This window comes from Elephas maximus, chromosome 20, assembly GCF_024166365.1.
Source record: "Elephas maximus indicus isolate mEleMax1 chromosome 20, mEleMax1 primary haplotype, whole genome shotgun sequence".
In the NCBI taxonomy this organism is placed as follows: Eukaryota; Metazoa; Chordata; class Mammalia; order Proboscidea; family Elephantidae; genus Elephas; species Elephas maximus.
In genome coordinates, this window is record NC_064838.1 from 27,141,111 (window position 1) to 27,158,340 (window position 17,230).

At 39.8% G+C, this 17,230-nt stretch overlaps 1 protein-coding gene across 4 annotated transcripts in view; it reads right to left on the bottom strand.

Annotated features, from left to right (window-relative positions):
* Positions 1–16,213, bottom strand: part of IL5RA (interleukin 5 receptor subunit alpha) — a 52,035-nt gene extending 35,822 nt beyond the window's left edge. For 2 of the 4 annotated variants that reach the window (XM_049863121.1, XM_049863119.1), the window contains exons 1-6: positions 16,001–16,213; positions 8,492–8,576; positions 5,555–5,700; positions 4,349–4,487; positions 642–795; positions 379–566 (exon numbers count right to left, since the gene is read on the bottom strand). In XM_049863121.1, the coding sequence (XP_049719078.1) occupies positions 379–566; positions 642–795; positions 4,349–4,487; positions 5,555–5,700; positions 8,492–8,564 (700 nt within the window). In that variant the 5' untranslated portion in view covers positions 8,565–8,576; positions 16,001–16,213. Of the gene's footprint in view, positions 1–378; positions 567–641; positions 796–4,348; positions 4,488–5,554; positions 5,701–8,491; positions 8,577–14,545; positions 14,631–16,000 lie in introns of those variants that run through there. The other 2 variants (XM_049863122.1, XM_049863123.1) reach the window with 2 other exon arrangements.
* Between the last annotated feature and the right edge of the window lie 1,017 nt (positions 16,214–17,230).

Here is a 17,230-nt window from a genome sequence, read left to right on the forward strand (position 1 = left end):
GAAAGGAGTCCCTGCATGGCGCAAATGGTTAAGCACATACCTACTAACCAAAAACTTGGCAGTTCATACCCACAAGAGGCACCTCAGAAGAAAGACCTGCCGGTCTGCTTCCAACAGGTCGCAGCCTGTTGGAAAACCTTATGGAGTGCAGTTCTATTCTGTAGCACGTGGGGTCGCTATGAGTCAGAGTCGACTCAACAGCAACTGGCTTGGTTTGGTTGGAGGTTGAGAAAGCCTTCCCAAGTGGTTTTCCAGCTTGAGCTAGATGGTCACTTAACATCAGAGGAGTAGTTAAACGAGGTGATCTTTATAACCGCTACCCATGCAGACATCCTATGAGTCAGTTATTCTAACTTGGGGTAATTAAGTCTGTCTTACCAATGTCTTGAAGAGCAAGCAGTTGATCAAATGGTTTGATTGCAGCATGCTTGCTTGATCCATTAACATGCACTGCAAGCCTGCCACGCGCTTTGCTATTGATAAAAGTCCTTGGAAACCAGCATGCAATATTCCTCTTCAGTGTGTCTTTGCTGTATTCTTGGCATTCTTCGGTCCAAGAGCCATACCTAAATTGGGACACTGATAAGTTTTATAAGACTGGAGGAAACAACCCATTTGCATAAGTAAAAATAGGTACAGACCTATAGTAGAGGAAATACTGTGTATCCTCAGGGGCATCTTGGCCAACAAGCCAGGTGCAGCGAAGAGACATTTGGTACGGCCTTAAGTGCATATAATTACTTACTACAGCATTGGTGGTACAAGTTAAATTCACAACTGAGGTTCCAGGAGACCCTAGATGGTCAAAAACAAACAAAATAAATTGCACTTATTTTGTACTTCTTTTGAAACTGTCGTGGTTGTGAACATCTTAACTATCACCAAAAAACATTTACTAGTCATTACCTACTACAAATAGAAACCTACTGTTTCCCAAGGGCCAACTTACTGGGGAAGCAAACCAGGATTCCAAAGCCCTAGCTTCTGACCTCAAAGAGCTTTCCAGCTACTTTGGGTAGGGAGGCTCTGTGTGTGACATTCATACATGAAAAGTTCAAGAACAGTACAATGTATTGTCATATAAAAAAATAATCAAAGCTTGGTATCTAACAACCTTGGTGTCCTAAGGCCACATGTGGTCATAACTAGCTGTGAAACTTTGACCCTCTACTAGCTTTGGGCTTCAGTTTTTCCAACTGTAAACAAGAGGATTTGTTGAGGACGCTCTCCAGTGCTGCTTTCCATCTGAGAATTGTAATGACTCTAGTGTAAAAAAAAAAAAAAAAACTTTTTTTTTTTTTTTTTAGTGTAAAGCTGTATCCAAATGTTTCATGAAGAGCACAGATTGCTGCTCGGACAGAAGTGCGTTTTGGCAACACTGCAAAATAATACTACCACTTTGGAGGCTCAGAGAATATTAGCCTATAAAGCCCTTTTTAATATGCTAGGGCTTTAAGGAAACCTTGAGATTTTAAACACGACTGTTTTTCCCGACATTTCCTGAAATTATTTCATGGGAAAGCCTTGTTTTCATTTAAACCCCCCCCATCACCATATGAATGCTTGCTCTTCAGAACGTTGTGGGAAACACTGGTCTTGTGGTTGCTCAGAGGCGGCAAAAGCCTTTGAGCTGGGGGTCAGGGAGGACCACACCAAAGTGTGAATAATTAGACTCAGTTTTGAAACGTAGAAGAATGTCTTGTCAGCTTAGGTCAGGTTGGTTTTAAGATCATGCAAGAAAAGGAGAGGGAGGGACATGGGAGGGATCCTCTAATAGAGCCGATTAGGGTAGCATTGTCAGTAAAGGAGTTAGAGACAAAAAACAACTAAAATTCGTTTTGCTTTGTATTATCACCACGCATGGCCAGTTATATAAAATCTGTGTGTGTGTGTGTGTGTGTGTGTGTATACCTGTCCATTCCCTAAATGACTAGGTGGTCCATGCCCAAGTGCAGTTTAGAGTTCCTGAAGCCTGATTGTCTTGCAGATCCCTTCCAAAGAATTAAAAAAAAAGAAAAAAACTTCTTTTTCCTTTTTTTTTGGAATTACTTGGTAGTAATTCAGTTTTTTTTTTTTTTTAATTCAGTTTAGCTCAAGGAAGAAATAATTAATTTTTCATTAGCGTGAACTCGTACTGGAATGCCTAGAGAATAACTAGAATTGCAGACATGCAGAAAGGTACATTATAGGTATAATTCAGTTATTCACTATAGAGAAGAGGAAAATTGGTTTAATGAAAGGCACACAATGACATATATTTGTGATCTCATGTCTACCTTGGATGAGTCTCTACACCTGGGATTAAGGTCATTGTGAATTAGCTGCTTTATGGTACAGACAACATGGTATAACATGAGTATAAATGAATAAATGGAAATGCTGTTCTCAGTTGCTGATACAATTCGGGAGGCAAGGTCTCTTCAGCCAGTTATCACAGGAGAACAGTTTTAAAATTACCTGTGGGGGGCGGATCTGGATCTCCTGGCCTACTTCTCTTTTCCTTTCCTGTACATAAATTTTTTTTTTTTTTATGTGTGTGTGTGTGTTTTCAACTGTTAATGGGAAGTATCCCTGTTTCCAAGTATCAGAAACACTAGCATTCTACTGAAGACCCATACAGAGATGGAATGTTATCCTCTTTCCTTATGGTAATTTGGTCGTTCAGTCTCTTAACTTCTACGAACTCTCAGCAACATTTTCTTCCGTTTGGACTGAGAATCACAGAATTAAAAAAAAAAATCCACAAACAACTACATGAAGGCATACTACTTCTAAAGTGCACTATGATAGATGCTATAAAGCATGAGACATTGCCCTTGCACCCAAGCAGAATATAGTATGGTTAGAATGGCAGTGTATAAATATGTTTATTTTTGAAAGAAAATAAAATGTTATATGTGCTCACTGAGGAGCACAACCAATGAATGAGTTCCTTTGGCAGAGAAAAGCAAGTTGGCGTCAACTCCCACTCATGGTGACCCCATGTATGTCAGAGTAGAACTGTGCTTCATAGGGTTTTCAGTGGCTGACTTTTCAATAGATCCCCAGGCCTTTCTTCCAAGGTGCCTCTAAAAAAGCCCTTGCAGTTGAGCCGATTTCAACCCATGGCAACAGTATAGGACAGAGTAGAACAGGCCTATAGGGTTTCCAAGTCTGTAATCTTTATGGAAGCTGACTCCCATATCTTTGTCCCTCTGAGCAGGTGGTGGATTCGAACCACCAACATTTCGGTTAGCAGCCAAGCGCTTAACCACTGTGCTACCAGGATTCCTTCTAACCCTTACACCCCAAGATGTAATCCCATTTGGAAATGGGTTTTCCTTTTTATGATAATTAGACAGTATTAGTGTAGGGTGTGTATTAAGTCAGTCTCTTGAGTTATAAAAGAGCAGATTAGGCATAGAGAAGCAGACAGACATCCAAGGCACAACAATTGGTCTCTAATCACCTGGAGCAACAGAGGAGGAAGGAGAGTCAGGAATAGGAGGATATGGAACATGTAGCTAATTGCCTCCAGGAAGAACTGCCTCCTTTGCCATGAGACCAGAAGTGAATGGTGCCGGGCTAGTGTTACTGAATATTTTGATCGAAGATTCTATAGAGGAATCCTGATCAAAAGGGAAAAAATGCAGAACAGAATTTCAAATTCCTATGGACTCCAGACTTCCTGGAGCCATGAAGGTTGAATGAACCCCTGAAACTGTTGTTCTGAGATAATCTTTAAACCTTAGACCAAATATAACCCCTGAAGTCTTCTTAAAAACCAAAGAGTTTAGCTTAAATAGTAACAAAAAGTGTCTGCCTTGAGCATTATGCTCTTTTAAGAACTATCTATATGGGTCAAATTGACAACAGCAATAGGAAAGATTAGACAGGAACCTTAGGGGCAATGAATTTATGTTAATGGGGGAGGAAGAACTCAGAAACGGAGCATAAGAATGGTTGCACAACTCGAAGAAATGAATCAGTATCGCTAAATGGTACATGTAGAAACTTGAATTGGTGTATGTTTTGCTGTGTATATTCTCAACAAAAACAACAAAATAAATAATACTTTTAAAAAACCATAAAAAAAGAAGCAGCCAGAGATTGGGGAAGATAGAAGCCAAGTCACATAAAGATCACTGAGGAACAGTACTTTCCTCCAAAGCAGACAGAGAAAGAAAGACTTCACCTAGAGCTGGCTACCCACATATGGTATTTCTGGTAGAGCAGCACTAGATAACTAAGACAGTTAGGATGTTGATGTTACAGAAGAATACTTAATATGAACTAACGAAAAGAAAAAAGTTTCCAATTTCCAATACCTGCCAAAATATAAAACGGGACTTTTAGAAGCCTACCTTACCTGGTGGTTCTTTCAGTTCTGCAGAAACCCAGCTGCTGGCAGGGACTGAGTATTCGTCCCAAATGATGGTCTGCACACTTGCTGAAAAGCCCTTATGAAGGATCGTTACACATTGGCTTTCAGTGTCCATGGTTTCATACTAAAAATAAAACCCACAAGTCATGAAACGTAAAAATGGAACAGCTTATCAAGAGGACCATTTTAAGCAAATACACATTTCCTTCCACTTCTTAAATTATGCATAAATAAAATGCAATGAAATAGTTTTGCTAGACAAAATTAATAATAAAACCATTATAATAATAGTCCCTGGGTGGTGCAAACAGTTAAGGTGCTTGGCTGCTAACCCGAAGTTTGGAGGTTCGAGTCTACCTAGAGGTACCTTAGAAGAAAGGCCTGGTGAGCTACTTCTGAAAAATCAGCCATTGAAAACCCTATGGAGCACAGTTCTACTCTGACACACATGCAGTCGCCACAAGTCAGAACCAGCTTGATGACAACAGGTTAGTAATGTTATAATAATTCCTCAATAAGACAGGAATACATTCTTCTTATAAAAACAAGCAAAATATTACAGTTAAGGTTCAAGTCCCCTTTGACTACCATCTCTAGTCCAGTCCATTCCACAGAGGGATCTCTTTGACAATTTCTAGAATTCCATATTGACTGAAAAATGGTTAATACTAATCATTTCTCCTTTTGTTTAACTTTATTGAACACCTACTATGTACTGGGAACTTTAACATGAATCTGCAGTAAGCCTAAGGCTCTGAGAAGTGACTGGTTCAAGGTCACAAAGGCAGGAAGTGGCTGAACCAGGATTCAAACCAGGTCTCTCTGACACGGTACCCTGCCCTTTCCCATGCTACTCAGCTGTTCTATTCCATTCCTTTGTCTACTTTAGAGGAAACTTAAAACCAAGATTTAATCCACTGAACCTAAAGAGTCAACCAAATTTTCCTTCTTAAGTGAAAGAGTTGCCCCAGAGTTACAAGTTTTCTGTGCTGTTTAATGCTAAACACCCTGCCTGGCACTAGTCCACAGGTCATAGCCATTTCAACAGAGACGCTGCTCTAAAGGGGATGGAACAAAAGCCGTTGAGTACTTTCTTGTTTTTTGAGAACTTAAAATTTTATTTTATAATGAAAATGCAGTCACCGTGAATATTTACTTCACACAAAGATTGCTGTTAGAACAAGCACTTACGTCATCTTCTTGCGGTGCGTTTATTCTCACCCTGTATGCAAGATTAACATCCCTCCGCTCTTGACGAGGATCTGGCTCCCACTGTAAAAGAACTTTAGCTAAACCGGTGATCTTAATGGTGAAATTGACAGGTGGAAGAAGCAAAACTGTGGATTAAAAGAAAAAAGAAGCAACACAGTATTAAACTGTACATTAAAAAAAATTTTTTTTTTTTCATAGGCAGGATTTTAAAAATATTTTATTGTGTAGTATAGTATAGTATTTTATTACGGCTATTGAAATGTAAAGGAGCCCTGGTGGTGCTGTGGTTAAGCATTTGACTGCTAACCGAAAGGTCAGTGGCTTGAACCTACTGGCTGCTCCACAGGAGAAAGATGTGGTGGTCTGCTTCTGTAAAGACTGCAGCCTTGGAAACCCTATAGGGTGGTTCTACTCTGTCCTATAGGGTCGCTATGAATGGAAATCGACTCCATGCTAACAGGTTTGTTTTTGTTTTGGTTTATTAGAATGTGGGTTAAATGCTCAGCTGTTAAATGAAAGGGTTGGTGGTTTGAACCCACCTCGTAGCTCCACAGGAGAAAGACCTGGCAATCTGCTCCTATAAAAGATTAAACCCAAGCCAAACCCATTGCTGTCAAGGTTGATTCTGACTCATACTGACCACAACCTAGGAAACCTTACAGGGCAGTTCTACTCTGTCAGGTGATGCCACTGAGTAGAAATCAGCTTGAGGGCACCTAACAACATAGCAATGTCTAATACTGAAATGATTTTGGAAAGAGATTCATAAAGTTGTTCTTAAACTCATTTTTTAACCTTACCTAGTGGGTTTTTAGGTGTTTATCTACAACATCTATATATTCTTTGTTGAAATACCAACTTTTACCGTATCCTCATTCATTATAAAATAGTTTTCAAACTGAGAGCCATTATTCATTAATGGGCTATGATAATTTATTATTTTATGAGCCGTATTTTTTTTAATGACATGGAAGACAATAGAATAGAAAATACCAGGGTGCATCAAACATAGTAAGAATAAATACGGTTTCATGAAACTCTAGTTTCCATTATATAAATATACTTACCTATTTGCATGTTTGTTGGTTAACAATGTATTTACTTCTTATGATTCACAATCCAAAAAGTTTATGAGCAAAATAACTCAAACATTTATAGAAAGAAAAGTGTTTTGTGTTTTTGTTATATTAATTTTTTTCTTAATCATTCTCTGACTTTGCTTTCAAAATAAAGGCTTTCTTTTAAATTGTAATGTCAATGTCTGTTCATTGTAGAAATTTCAGAAAGGAAGGATGAGCAAAAAGAAGAAAACAAAAATTACCCACAATCCTACCATGGAGAATGGCATTAAAATAAAACAAAACAAAAAAAAAAACCCAAACTTCTTGCCAGCAAAGTGATTCCAATCCATGGCGACCCCATGTGTTACAAAGTAGAACTGAGTTCCATAGGATTTTCTCAGCTGTAATCTTCACGGAAGAAGATCACCAGGCCTTTCTTCCATGGTACTTGTGGGTGGCTTCGAACCACCAACCTTAAGGTTAGTTAGCATCCATTGCCATCGAGTTGGTTCTGACTCATAGTGACTCTATAAGACAGAGTAGAACTGCCTCATAAGGTTTCCAAGGCTATTATCTTTAGGAAAGCAGACCATCACATCTTTCTCCCATGAGGCAACTGGTGGGTTAAAAACCACTGACCTATCTATAGGGTCTCTGTGAGTCAGAATCGACTCTACGGCACTGGGTTTTTACTGGGATCTATCAGTTAGCAGCCAAACGCTTAACCACTGCACCACCAGGGCTCCTGGGTTAGTTAGTAGTTGAGCACAAACATTTGTGCCACCCAGAGACCTACTCAAAATGGCATTGTCATGCGATATACTCCCTTTCTATTTTTCTAGGCACATACTACTGTAAAGTAGATCCCGACCCACAGTGACCCCATAGATTCCAACCCACAGTTTCCAAGGCTGTAAATCTCTTCAGAAGCTGTCTGCCAGACTGCCACATCTTTCTCCCATGGAGCTGCAGGTGGTTTCCAACCACCGACCTTTTGGAGGTTAGCAGTTGATCCAGTTTAATTTTTTAAATAAAATTAGAACAGTATTGTACACACAATTATGAAAGCCTCTATGTTCACTTACTCAGTTGTCATCATTTTCCCATGACCTTCAATAGCCCTCCCAGCCTCCAGTGACTCTGTGTCACACTTGCCATGTAATGACTTCTAGGGCTTTGTCCACACTGTACTGTTCAACATGGCAGCCACTGGCCACGTGCAGCTTTTTAAATTTAAATCCATTAAAATCAAATCAAATATTCATTACCTCAGTCACACTAGCCATATTTCAAGTACTGAACAGTCACATACGGCTAGTGGGTATTGCATCAGACACTGCAGATACAGAGCATTTCTGTTATCATAGATAGGTCGCTATGAGTTGGAATCAACTCAACTGCAACAGGAATGGTAGATACAGACCATGTGACTGTTTTCCCCGTGTTAAACTCCATCATCACACCACACCCGTAGATCAACATGTGTCTGAACAAAGTATCATGGAATTTCTTACTCTTTGGCCCTAAGATCTTGTAACCATTCCGTTGCATGGGAAGACCTTCCATATGTGGCCATTAGCTCCAGCTTGTTCCATGGTGCCTGTACACCTACACTTGGAATATGATTTCCGCTGCAACATAAAAGCTGCCTTTCTATCAAATTCGTTTTTTTTAAGATATAGTGTTTTCACAGAGTTTTTATTCTGATAAGAATATTCTATCCCTTTAAAAACCTGTATGTAATTTCCTAATTGAGGGTTTATTTAGAGGAAAACAGAGGTATCTTTTTTATTATACTTTTTTTTTTTTAAAAAAAAAAAAAGAGACATCCGTGAATTGTACTGAAGCCCCTTACATTTTTTATCAGGAAGTAAGTCTGCTTGCAGTATTGCTGTGGCCCCCGAAAGAATCAGCAGTACAGCCGCCATGATGGTCACTTCCTACAGAAACGAAAGATACAAATCCAAATCATCTGTTGACATTTTTTAAAGAAAAACCGACAGTGACTTTCTAAAGTAAGATGTAGTCATTTGGCCATTTAACAAGCTTTTATGAAATATCCGTTATGTAATAGAATACAAATATGAACAAACCATGGACTTTGCCCTTGCAATGCAGAGCCATCGCCTGAGGTAGAACATGAAATGTAAATAAATAATTACAGTCGGCCCTCCTATCCGCGGGTTCCTCCGATTTAGCCAGTCTCAGATCGTTTGTTTGAGCATTGTTTGTGGGAGTCTCCTTAGTTTGCTACTTGTGTGTACCCTTTTTTCCTCGTCATTATTCCCTCAACAATACAGTAGAACAGCTATTCACATAGCATTTGCATTGTATCAAGTATTATAAGTAATCTAGAGGTGATTTAAAGTATACAGAGGTTGTGCACTAGGTTATATGCAAATATTACCCCATTTTCTATAAAGGACTGGACCATCTGCTGGTTTTGGTGTCTGCTGGGGGGCCTGGAACCACTCCCCCAGGATAGAGAGGGACATGTGTATAGCTGAGAATAGGTAGCAACTGGGTAAAGGTGTGGGTGGGTGGTAGGGGGAGCAGAGAGACATCTGCGTCTACTCCGCATGGGTGCAGTAGAGTTCTCACCGCTCACCAGCGGGAAAGGCATTCCTGGTGGAATATACTCTGTGTGCAAAGTTAGGAGGGAGGAAAGTAAATAGTGTTGTTCTTAGGTGCCCTCAAGTCAATTAGCAAGTCACATAGCAACCCCATGTGACACAGCAGAACGGCGCAGTAGTGTTTTGTAGGCTGTAATCTTTATGGGAGCAAATCTTTCTCCCAATATAAGTAGTGCCGATGACTGTCAAGCAGATTCCGACCCACAGTGACCCCATAGATTCTGACCCACAGTTTCCAGGGCTTTGAATCTGTTCAGAAGCAGACTGCCAGACTGCCGCATCTTTCTCCCGTGGAGCTGCTGGTGGTTTTGAACCACTGACTTTTCGGGGGTTAGCAGTTGATCCATTTAACCACTGGGCCACCAGGGCTCCTTAAGTGGTAGAAGATTGATATTCAGTGAGAAAACAGAGCAGACCTTTAAATAGTAACATTAAGTTGCAGTGGACCAGGTGGCAACCTGTTTGGTTTTGTTTGTTTGCTTGCTCGCTTGCTCGCTTGCTCGCTTGCTTGTTTGTTTGAAGCACAGTTAGCAGGAGCCCTGGTGGTACAGTGGACAAGCATTTGGTTGCTAACCAAACGGTTGGAGGTTTGCACCCACCAGCCACTCCACGGAAGAAAGATGTTGCAGTCTGCTTCTGACATCTACACCCTTGAAATCTCTATGGGGCAGTTTTACTCTGTCCTGTAGGGTCGCTGTGAGTTTGAATGGAGTCTATGGCAATGGGTTTGGTGTTTTTTGGTTAGGCACAGTTAATAAAATTGAAAATAAACATTATCGTTTTCACTGATGAGTGTTTAAGTATGAGGCAACATGACAAGAAACTTAAATCTGAAACAATTTGTAATGTGAGAAAGAGAAATTCTGTATCACAAACCCAGAATAAACCCGTGGTACTTTGAGTTTGGGGGCAGTGGTGGTTCGGTGGTAGGATTCCTGCCTTCCATGAGGGAGACCCGGGTTTGGTTCCTGGCCAATGCACTTCATGTACAGCCACCATCTATCTGTCACTGGAGGCTTACATGTTGCTATGATGCTGAACAGGCTTCAGTGGAGCTCTCAGACTAAGACGGACTAACGAGAAAGACCTGGCAATCTACTTCTGAAAAATCAGCCAGTGAAAATCCTATGAGTCACAATAGTCCAATCCCACTGTGCATGGGGTTACCATGAGTCGGGGGGCAACGCAGTGGTAGCTAACAACAACACTTTGAGTTTGGGAGAGGCTAAATTTTTTGACGAACCCAAATGGGAACAGGCCACAAAACAAATTGAAAGCAAAGGTATAGACCTCAAGAAAATAAAACCCCTGACCTGAAACATGGGAGGATGAAAATGAATTTAGGAAAAAAAAATGTTAAATAACTCAGTGTGGCAGTATGAAAACACTGATAAACCATATTCGTCCCTGAAGTTCATAAGTCTCTGTATCTTGTCTGACAAGTCAAAGAAGGGACCTGAAAATCTCATTCTGGAAATTGTAGGTTAGAAATTTCAAGTGTTTTCTTCTGCAAATTTTGAAAGTCATTTTTCGTATGAACTTTAAAGAACAAATAATATGACTGGCCTTTGTCATTTGTGTGCCGTTACTGATGTTACAAATTGGTTCTTCCTACTGTCTCTTCTGTGTGCCTCCTGATGATTCAGTAAGGGGCACGTTGCCCAGTTATTATCCAGTGGTTATTATCCAATTTACAATGAAGAAAAGGAGTCAGAGAGGTCAAATCATTGTCCGAAGACCAAACCACTGGTAACAAAAGACACTGGGACCCAATCACAGGTCTTCTGACAGTAAAACCTATATTCTGTCAACTCTGTGGTACTAACCCAAACCAAAAAAGCCAAACCCATTGCCGTCCGGTCAATTCTGACTCATGGCAACCCTATAGGACAGAGTTGAACTGCCCCGTAGAGTTTCCAAGGACAGCCTGGTGGATTCAAACTGCCAACCTTTTGGTTAGCAGCCACAGCACTTAACCACTACGCCACCTCGGTTTCTGTTACTACCCTCAATGACTTATAATTTTCAGTGTAAAATTTATTAAAATGGCTTGGAATTTTCCAAATTTAGTTCTGGTAGAACCACAGAACACAGATCCTGGCTAAAATGGATACCTTTAGAAAGTAGTATGAAATACTCTTAGTTCATTATTACTTCTTAACTATGAAATTAATAAAATGCCACAACATCAAGGAAAGAAACAGTATATAAATCATTCCGTTCCTTTTTTGAATAAATGAAGTATTGCCAATTGGAATTATAAGAGTTTTGATAAAAAATAATCCTGTTTCTTTCTCTCTGATGATCTCACCCATATAGAAAAAGAATTTATAAAACAACAATAAAGGCAAAAAAAGTAGGTATTCTAATGTATATATTTTTTAATTTTCAACAAAGGAAATTTTTAATGACTTAAAGGGGAAACATTAATAATTTACTAAGCCTAAGAAGCAAAGATTAAAAAAACCCTTAAGCAACAACAACCAAACAGCTTTCTCTTTAAGTTATAAAGGTGATGTCTTTGAGATGTCAGTATTTGCTGAAATGGTACTAAATATGCTCTAACTTTGCACAATTTTCATTAATGGGAATAATTCTAGGTCAGAAAAAAATTTAAATTGATATTTCCTAGTGATTTTTACTGACTAGCAAAGAAAGTAGTATGTTATAACCATATTTGTAAAAATAATGAACATCTATTTATCCTTTGCAATTAAATTGTTGAATTAAATGATGAAGCTGTTGAATATCTCATTAGGAGAAAAACTGAATATTTTACTTAACCAAGAACTCTTCCCTAGAATTTATCATGTATTTTGATTTCATAGCTGCTGAAAATAGAATTATTTTTCAGATTTAACCATTCATAAGTTTTTGATTATTCATTTTTTAACATGAAACAGCTTTAATCTTTTTTCATTTCTTACTGCGATATTTCCCATTAAAAAAAAATGCTGCCTTTAGCGTCTGGGATCTTAGAAGCTTATGAGTGACCATCTAAGATACTCCGCTGGTCTTACCCCGTCGGGAGCAAGGGAAAGTAAAGAAAACTAAAGACACAAGGGAAAGATTAGTCCAAAGGACTAATGGACCACAACTACCACAGTCTCCACCAGACTGAGTCCAGCACAGCTAGATGGTGCCCGGCTACCATCACTGACTGCTCTGACAATGGGCACAAAACAGGGCCCCAGACAGAGCTGGGGAAAAATGTAGAACAAAATTCTAACTCACAAAAAAAACACCAGACTTACTGGCTTAACAGAGGCTGGAGAAACCCCTAGGGTATGGCCCACAGACACCCTTTTAGCTCAGTAATGAAGTCACTCCAAGGTTCACACTTCAGCCAAAGATGAGACAGGCCCATAAAATAAAACAAGACTAAAAGGGGCACACCAGCCCAGGAGCAAGGACTAGAAGGCAGGAGGGGACAGGAAAGCTGGTAATAGGGAACCCAAGTTTGAGAAGGGAGTGTTGACTTGTCATGGGGTTGGTAACGAAGATCACAAAACAATATGTGTACTAATTGTTTAATGAGAAGCTAGTTTGTTCTGTAAACCTTTGTCTAAAGTACAATAATAAATAAATAAATAATTTTACCTTTGGAAGAAACTAAATTGTCCTATAGACAACAAAAGAGACTCAAACAAGCGTTTAAAAATAATGACATGTCTAAATATTACCCAAAATAATGATTTTTCCTGAGCCAGATGAATTCCATACAAGTCTGCCTATTACTGAGACTTTAGCATTTGACCCTATGTTTTCTATGAATACGTTCACTCTCTGCTGTTCCCTGTTCCTTTAATCTTGGCCCCAAATCAAAAAACCAAACCCAAGGCCACCAAGTCGATTCCAACTCATAGAGACAAGTAGAACTGCCCTATAGGGTTTCCAAGGCTGTAACCATTACAGAAGAAGACTGCCATATCTTTCTCCCACAGAGCAGTTGGTGGGTTCAAACCATTGACCTTTTGGTTAGCAGCTGAGCACTTAATCACTATGCCACCAAGGCTCCTTTAATCTAGGCCCACGAGCCCTTAATATTTCTGATTCCTGGCAGAGCAATCCCCTTGGCTGGAAAAACAACTCAAATGTCTTTGAGCCATCCTTTTACTCCAAAATTAATGTACTATTTATAGATGTCAAGTGGGTAATATTTTATAGTGCAAGAATAGAGCTGCTTCCACTAACTTAAAAAATATATCAAAATGACAGTGTGTTCCAGTATCTCTTCTTCCCATGGCTACAATTAACATCCAGAAGAAAACCACTACATTGTGAAACTAAGATTCAGCTTAAGCAAGAGAAGTAAACACGTGTTGTTTACCCACAACCTCTCAGGAATGCACACTTGACCACCAAAGGAGGTCATGAGCTGCTTGCTTCACCAAGTCAATCGAAAAACTCCTCGAGTGCCCTTGTGGCTTCTGATAAGTGTTACATTCTTTGAAATCTGGGAGAAAGCAAGACACACTGTCTTGCACCCCAGATGTCTTTAGAAAATTAGCTAGGTAAACTTTTAACAATTGCGATGGATTTCCCCAAGTGTTCCTGAGAACTGTTCAAATTCTACTGAAGTTCAGACTTGTTAATAGACATATTTTCACCTCTTTATTTTTTTTTTTTTCTTCAAACTTATTTTTCTGTCTGGGGAATTGGTTTTATGTCCACAATTGTATCTACAGCCCTGTTTTCAGAGCCTTTTTGAGTCTGCTGTGGTGACACCTAAGCCCAGACTCAAACATCAGAAATTGAAAAGCAACTGGGAGGATTCATGCTCTATTAGGCTCTCCACTCCCCACTGCTTGTAAAAGTGAAGAGCTTGCTTTTTACTTCCTCATCTTTCTGTGCAGTGTAATCAGCAATAAAGCCTATCTCTTACGGGATGGGAAGTAAACAAACCAACGGGTAAAATGCAAGTTAGATAGCTAGGTAAACAGCATTACCCCAAATGAAAAACTATGCATGCTCCTAAAAATATAAATGAGTAATAAGGGCCACTTACCATATATACTGAAGTTTTTTTTTACTACTACTGATTTTTTTATGAATTTTCTGACATAGTCCTAAAATATAATACAGGGATTCCAGGTGTTGCCACAAACGTGAAACACTCTGTCAGCTAGCTGAAAATGGTGCCGCTGTCCCGAATACTTGAAAAATGGATGAATAAGGGGATTTCTACAAATACCCCAATAGTTAAAAATCTTCCTGCTAATGACATGTGGTGTGATTTGTCATCCCACATCCATGCCCTCCACCTCTGGGCCTACCTGCGCACAGGCGATCCTCTTATGTCTGACCAGTACTCAGTAGCAGAGGGTAAGGAAAAGGTCCCACTCATGTCTGCAGCCCCAGCACCTAGCATACTATTCCGCTAAGTGTACCTGCCTTGTACAGAATAAATGTGAATCGGTGCATAGTTCTTGACAAAGCCAGCTGCGTTTGGTCAGGAGCACGGCAGGTTGGTCCGTTTGTTGGAAGGTATGATATGTTTGAAGCCTTGCCTTAAAAGTCCCGCAGACAGAATTTCAAGTAATGTAAACAAATGAGGTGACTTGATTTCCAAAATTCTATTATGTTTTGAAATGCAAACTTTTAACAAACACCTACCTACGTCAATTAATTTATTTTTCAATAGCTGTGAAGAAGAGCACAATTCTTTCACACAAAAGAGAACTCATACCAGAAAATGAAAAGTTCAGTACGATAATTCATTAACTCAGGAATCAAGTATATCACTCTCTACGGCTAGAGGAGCCTAGTCACTTTCACGTGCTTATGAATTTTAGGCTCATGGAGCATAAGAGGCATGAAGATATCCTGATTTATTTCTCTTTCTTTATTTCTTCCTTTCTTTTGTCTAATCTCTCTCTCTCTTTCTCCCTTCTTTCCTTGCTTGCTTCCTTCCTTTTTTAAATTTCTTTCTACTTCCATTTTTTTGTTGTTCCATTTCTTCTGTCTACATTGGAAATATTTTTTACTTTGCCTTGGGTAAATAATTAAAATGGTGAGCATAAAAGCAAGTGAAATACTTCAGCAAATTTTTGTATATTTTCTATAAGATCGAAACAATCTTGGAAATCACAGAACCCACAGGAGAAACAAAAAGCAGAATGTCTTCACTTTGATGCAATGGAATCAACTCCTTATTTGCTGCTTCTTAATCTGTACCTTAGTTAACCCTGCAACTTCCTCGCCAAGATATTTTATTACAATCCATGTACTATTTCCTAACTCATATATTTTCCAAGAAATCTTGGCAGAGTATATGATCTCACTTTAATTCTATGAAGCATCTGGAACAGTAGAAAGCATCTCATGTAAGCATTAAGAAAAACTGTGGATGTTATTTTAATACGACCCACCTTGTCACAAATGCGCACATCTTGGTTATCTTAACCAGAATGCAAGAATAGAATGCTGTCACCAGAATCGCTATTACCTACCTAATACATGTTTAATAGCACCATTACTAGTCCTGTCCCAGCTAATAATAGAGCTATAAGGGGTTTTGTTTCCCCTTTTTCATTATTTAAAATATGTATTTATAAATCACTATTTCTTGCTTTTCCAACCCTCCCACCTCCCAGCCCCTGCCCCCCTCCCCCCACTAAAGAAATTATTAGGAGTTTTAGAGCACGGATTCTTGTAAAAGCAAATGTTACAGAGGAAAAAAAATATCTGTGTTCACTCTGCGGTGACTCAAGCATTTGATCCCCACTTACTGAGAAGAGCAGTCAGCACGCAATCAGAATCAGCAGCAGTAGGGGCACTGGAAATGAGCCTTATCTCTGGGTGCACTTTTTGACTGAGAGGCAGTTCTTCGCCGTTGCTTCATCACAGCTGTAATGGCCACACATTCACAGGCTGTTTCCTTTGCGATGGAATGGCAAGTCGACTTCTCTAAGCAAATGTTGAGGAGGATTGGTAAGAGGACAGTTAAAAACCAGCCTTAACTGAAACTCTCTATGACTAAACTGCTGTCCAATGAAAGGATGGTTCTTGTCGGGAGAGCCACTATCTGATAACTGTCTAATCTGCAGTGTCACCCTCTTTCAGAGATGTTTTACTTGTTCAGGAGTTAGCAATGAAATTTTTACTCCTTGGCGATAAAGGGATCAAATTTTCTGCAGGCACTGGAAAGCATTACATTTCTGCTTTATTTATGTGCTTCATTTAGCTGAAGGATTTATCTGCACCTATCTCCCACTAGGAGGACAGTGGTGGTTCAGTGGTAGCACTCTCACCTTTCACGTGGGAAACCCCGGTTCGAGTCCCAGCCAAAGCACCTCATGCACAGCCACTAACCATCTGTCAGTAATGGTTTACGTGTTGCTATGATGTCGAACAGGTTTCAGTAGACCTTTCAGACTAAGACAGACTAGGAAGAAAGAACTGACAATCTACTTCCATAAAATCAGTCAGTGAAAATCCTATGGATCACAACGGTTCGATCCTGCTGCACATGGGTTGCCATGAGTGGGGCCAACTCAAAGGCAGCTAACGACATCACTTACTACAACAGCAGGCATGTGATTTGACAAGAAATGGGGTGCAAGGAATATGCCTCTCCCTACATGCTGAGTATTAGAAGCCCTTCTCAGCTTTAAGGAGCCTTGGTGGTGCAGTGGGTAAGTGCTCAGCTGCTAACCAAGAGGTAGGCAGTTCCAACCCACCAGCTGCTTTATAGGAGAAAGATGTCTCAGTCTGCTTCCATAAAAATTTACAGCCTTGGAAACTCTGTGGGGCAGTTCTACTCTGTCTTATAGGGTCGCTATTAGTCAGAATAAATCAACAACACTGAACTGGGTTTGGGTTTGGTCTCAGCTTCAGGGAATGCCCTTAGGCCTTCTCAGCTTTATTAGGACATCCTGTACCCTCAAGTCAATATGTGTGTGGGAAACGGCTTCTGGATGTGATAAATTGCTGAGGTCTGTAGCCTGGGCTTGTCCTAC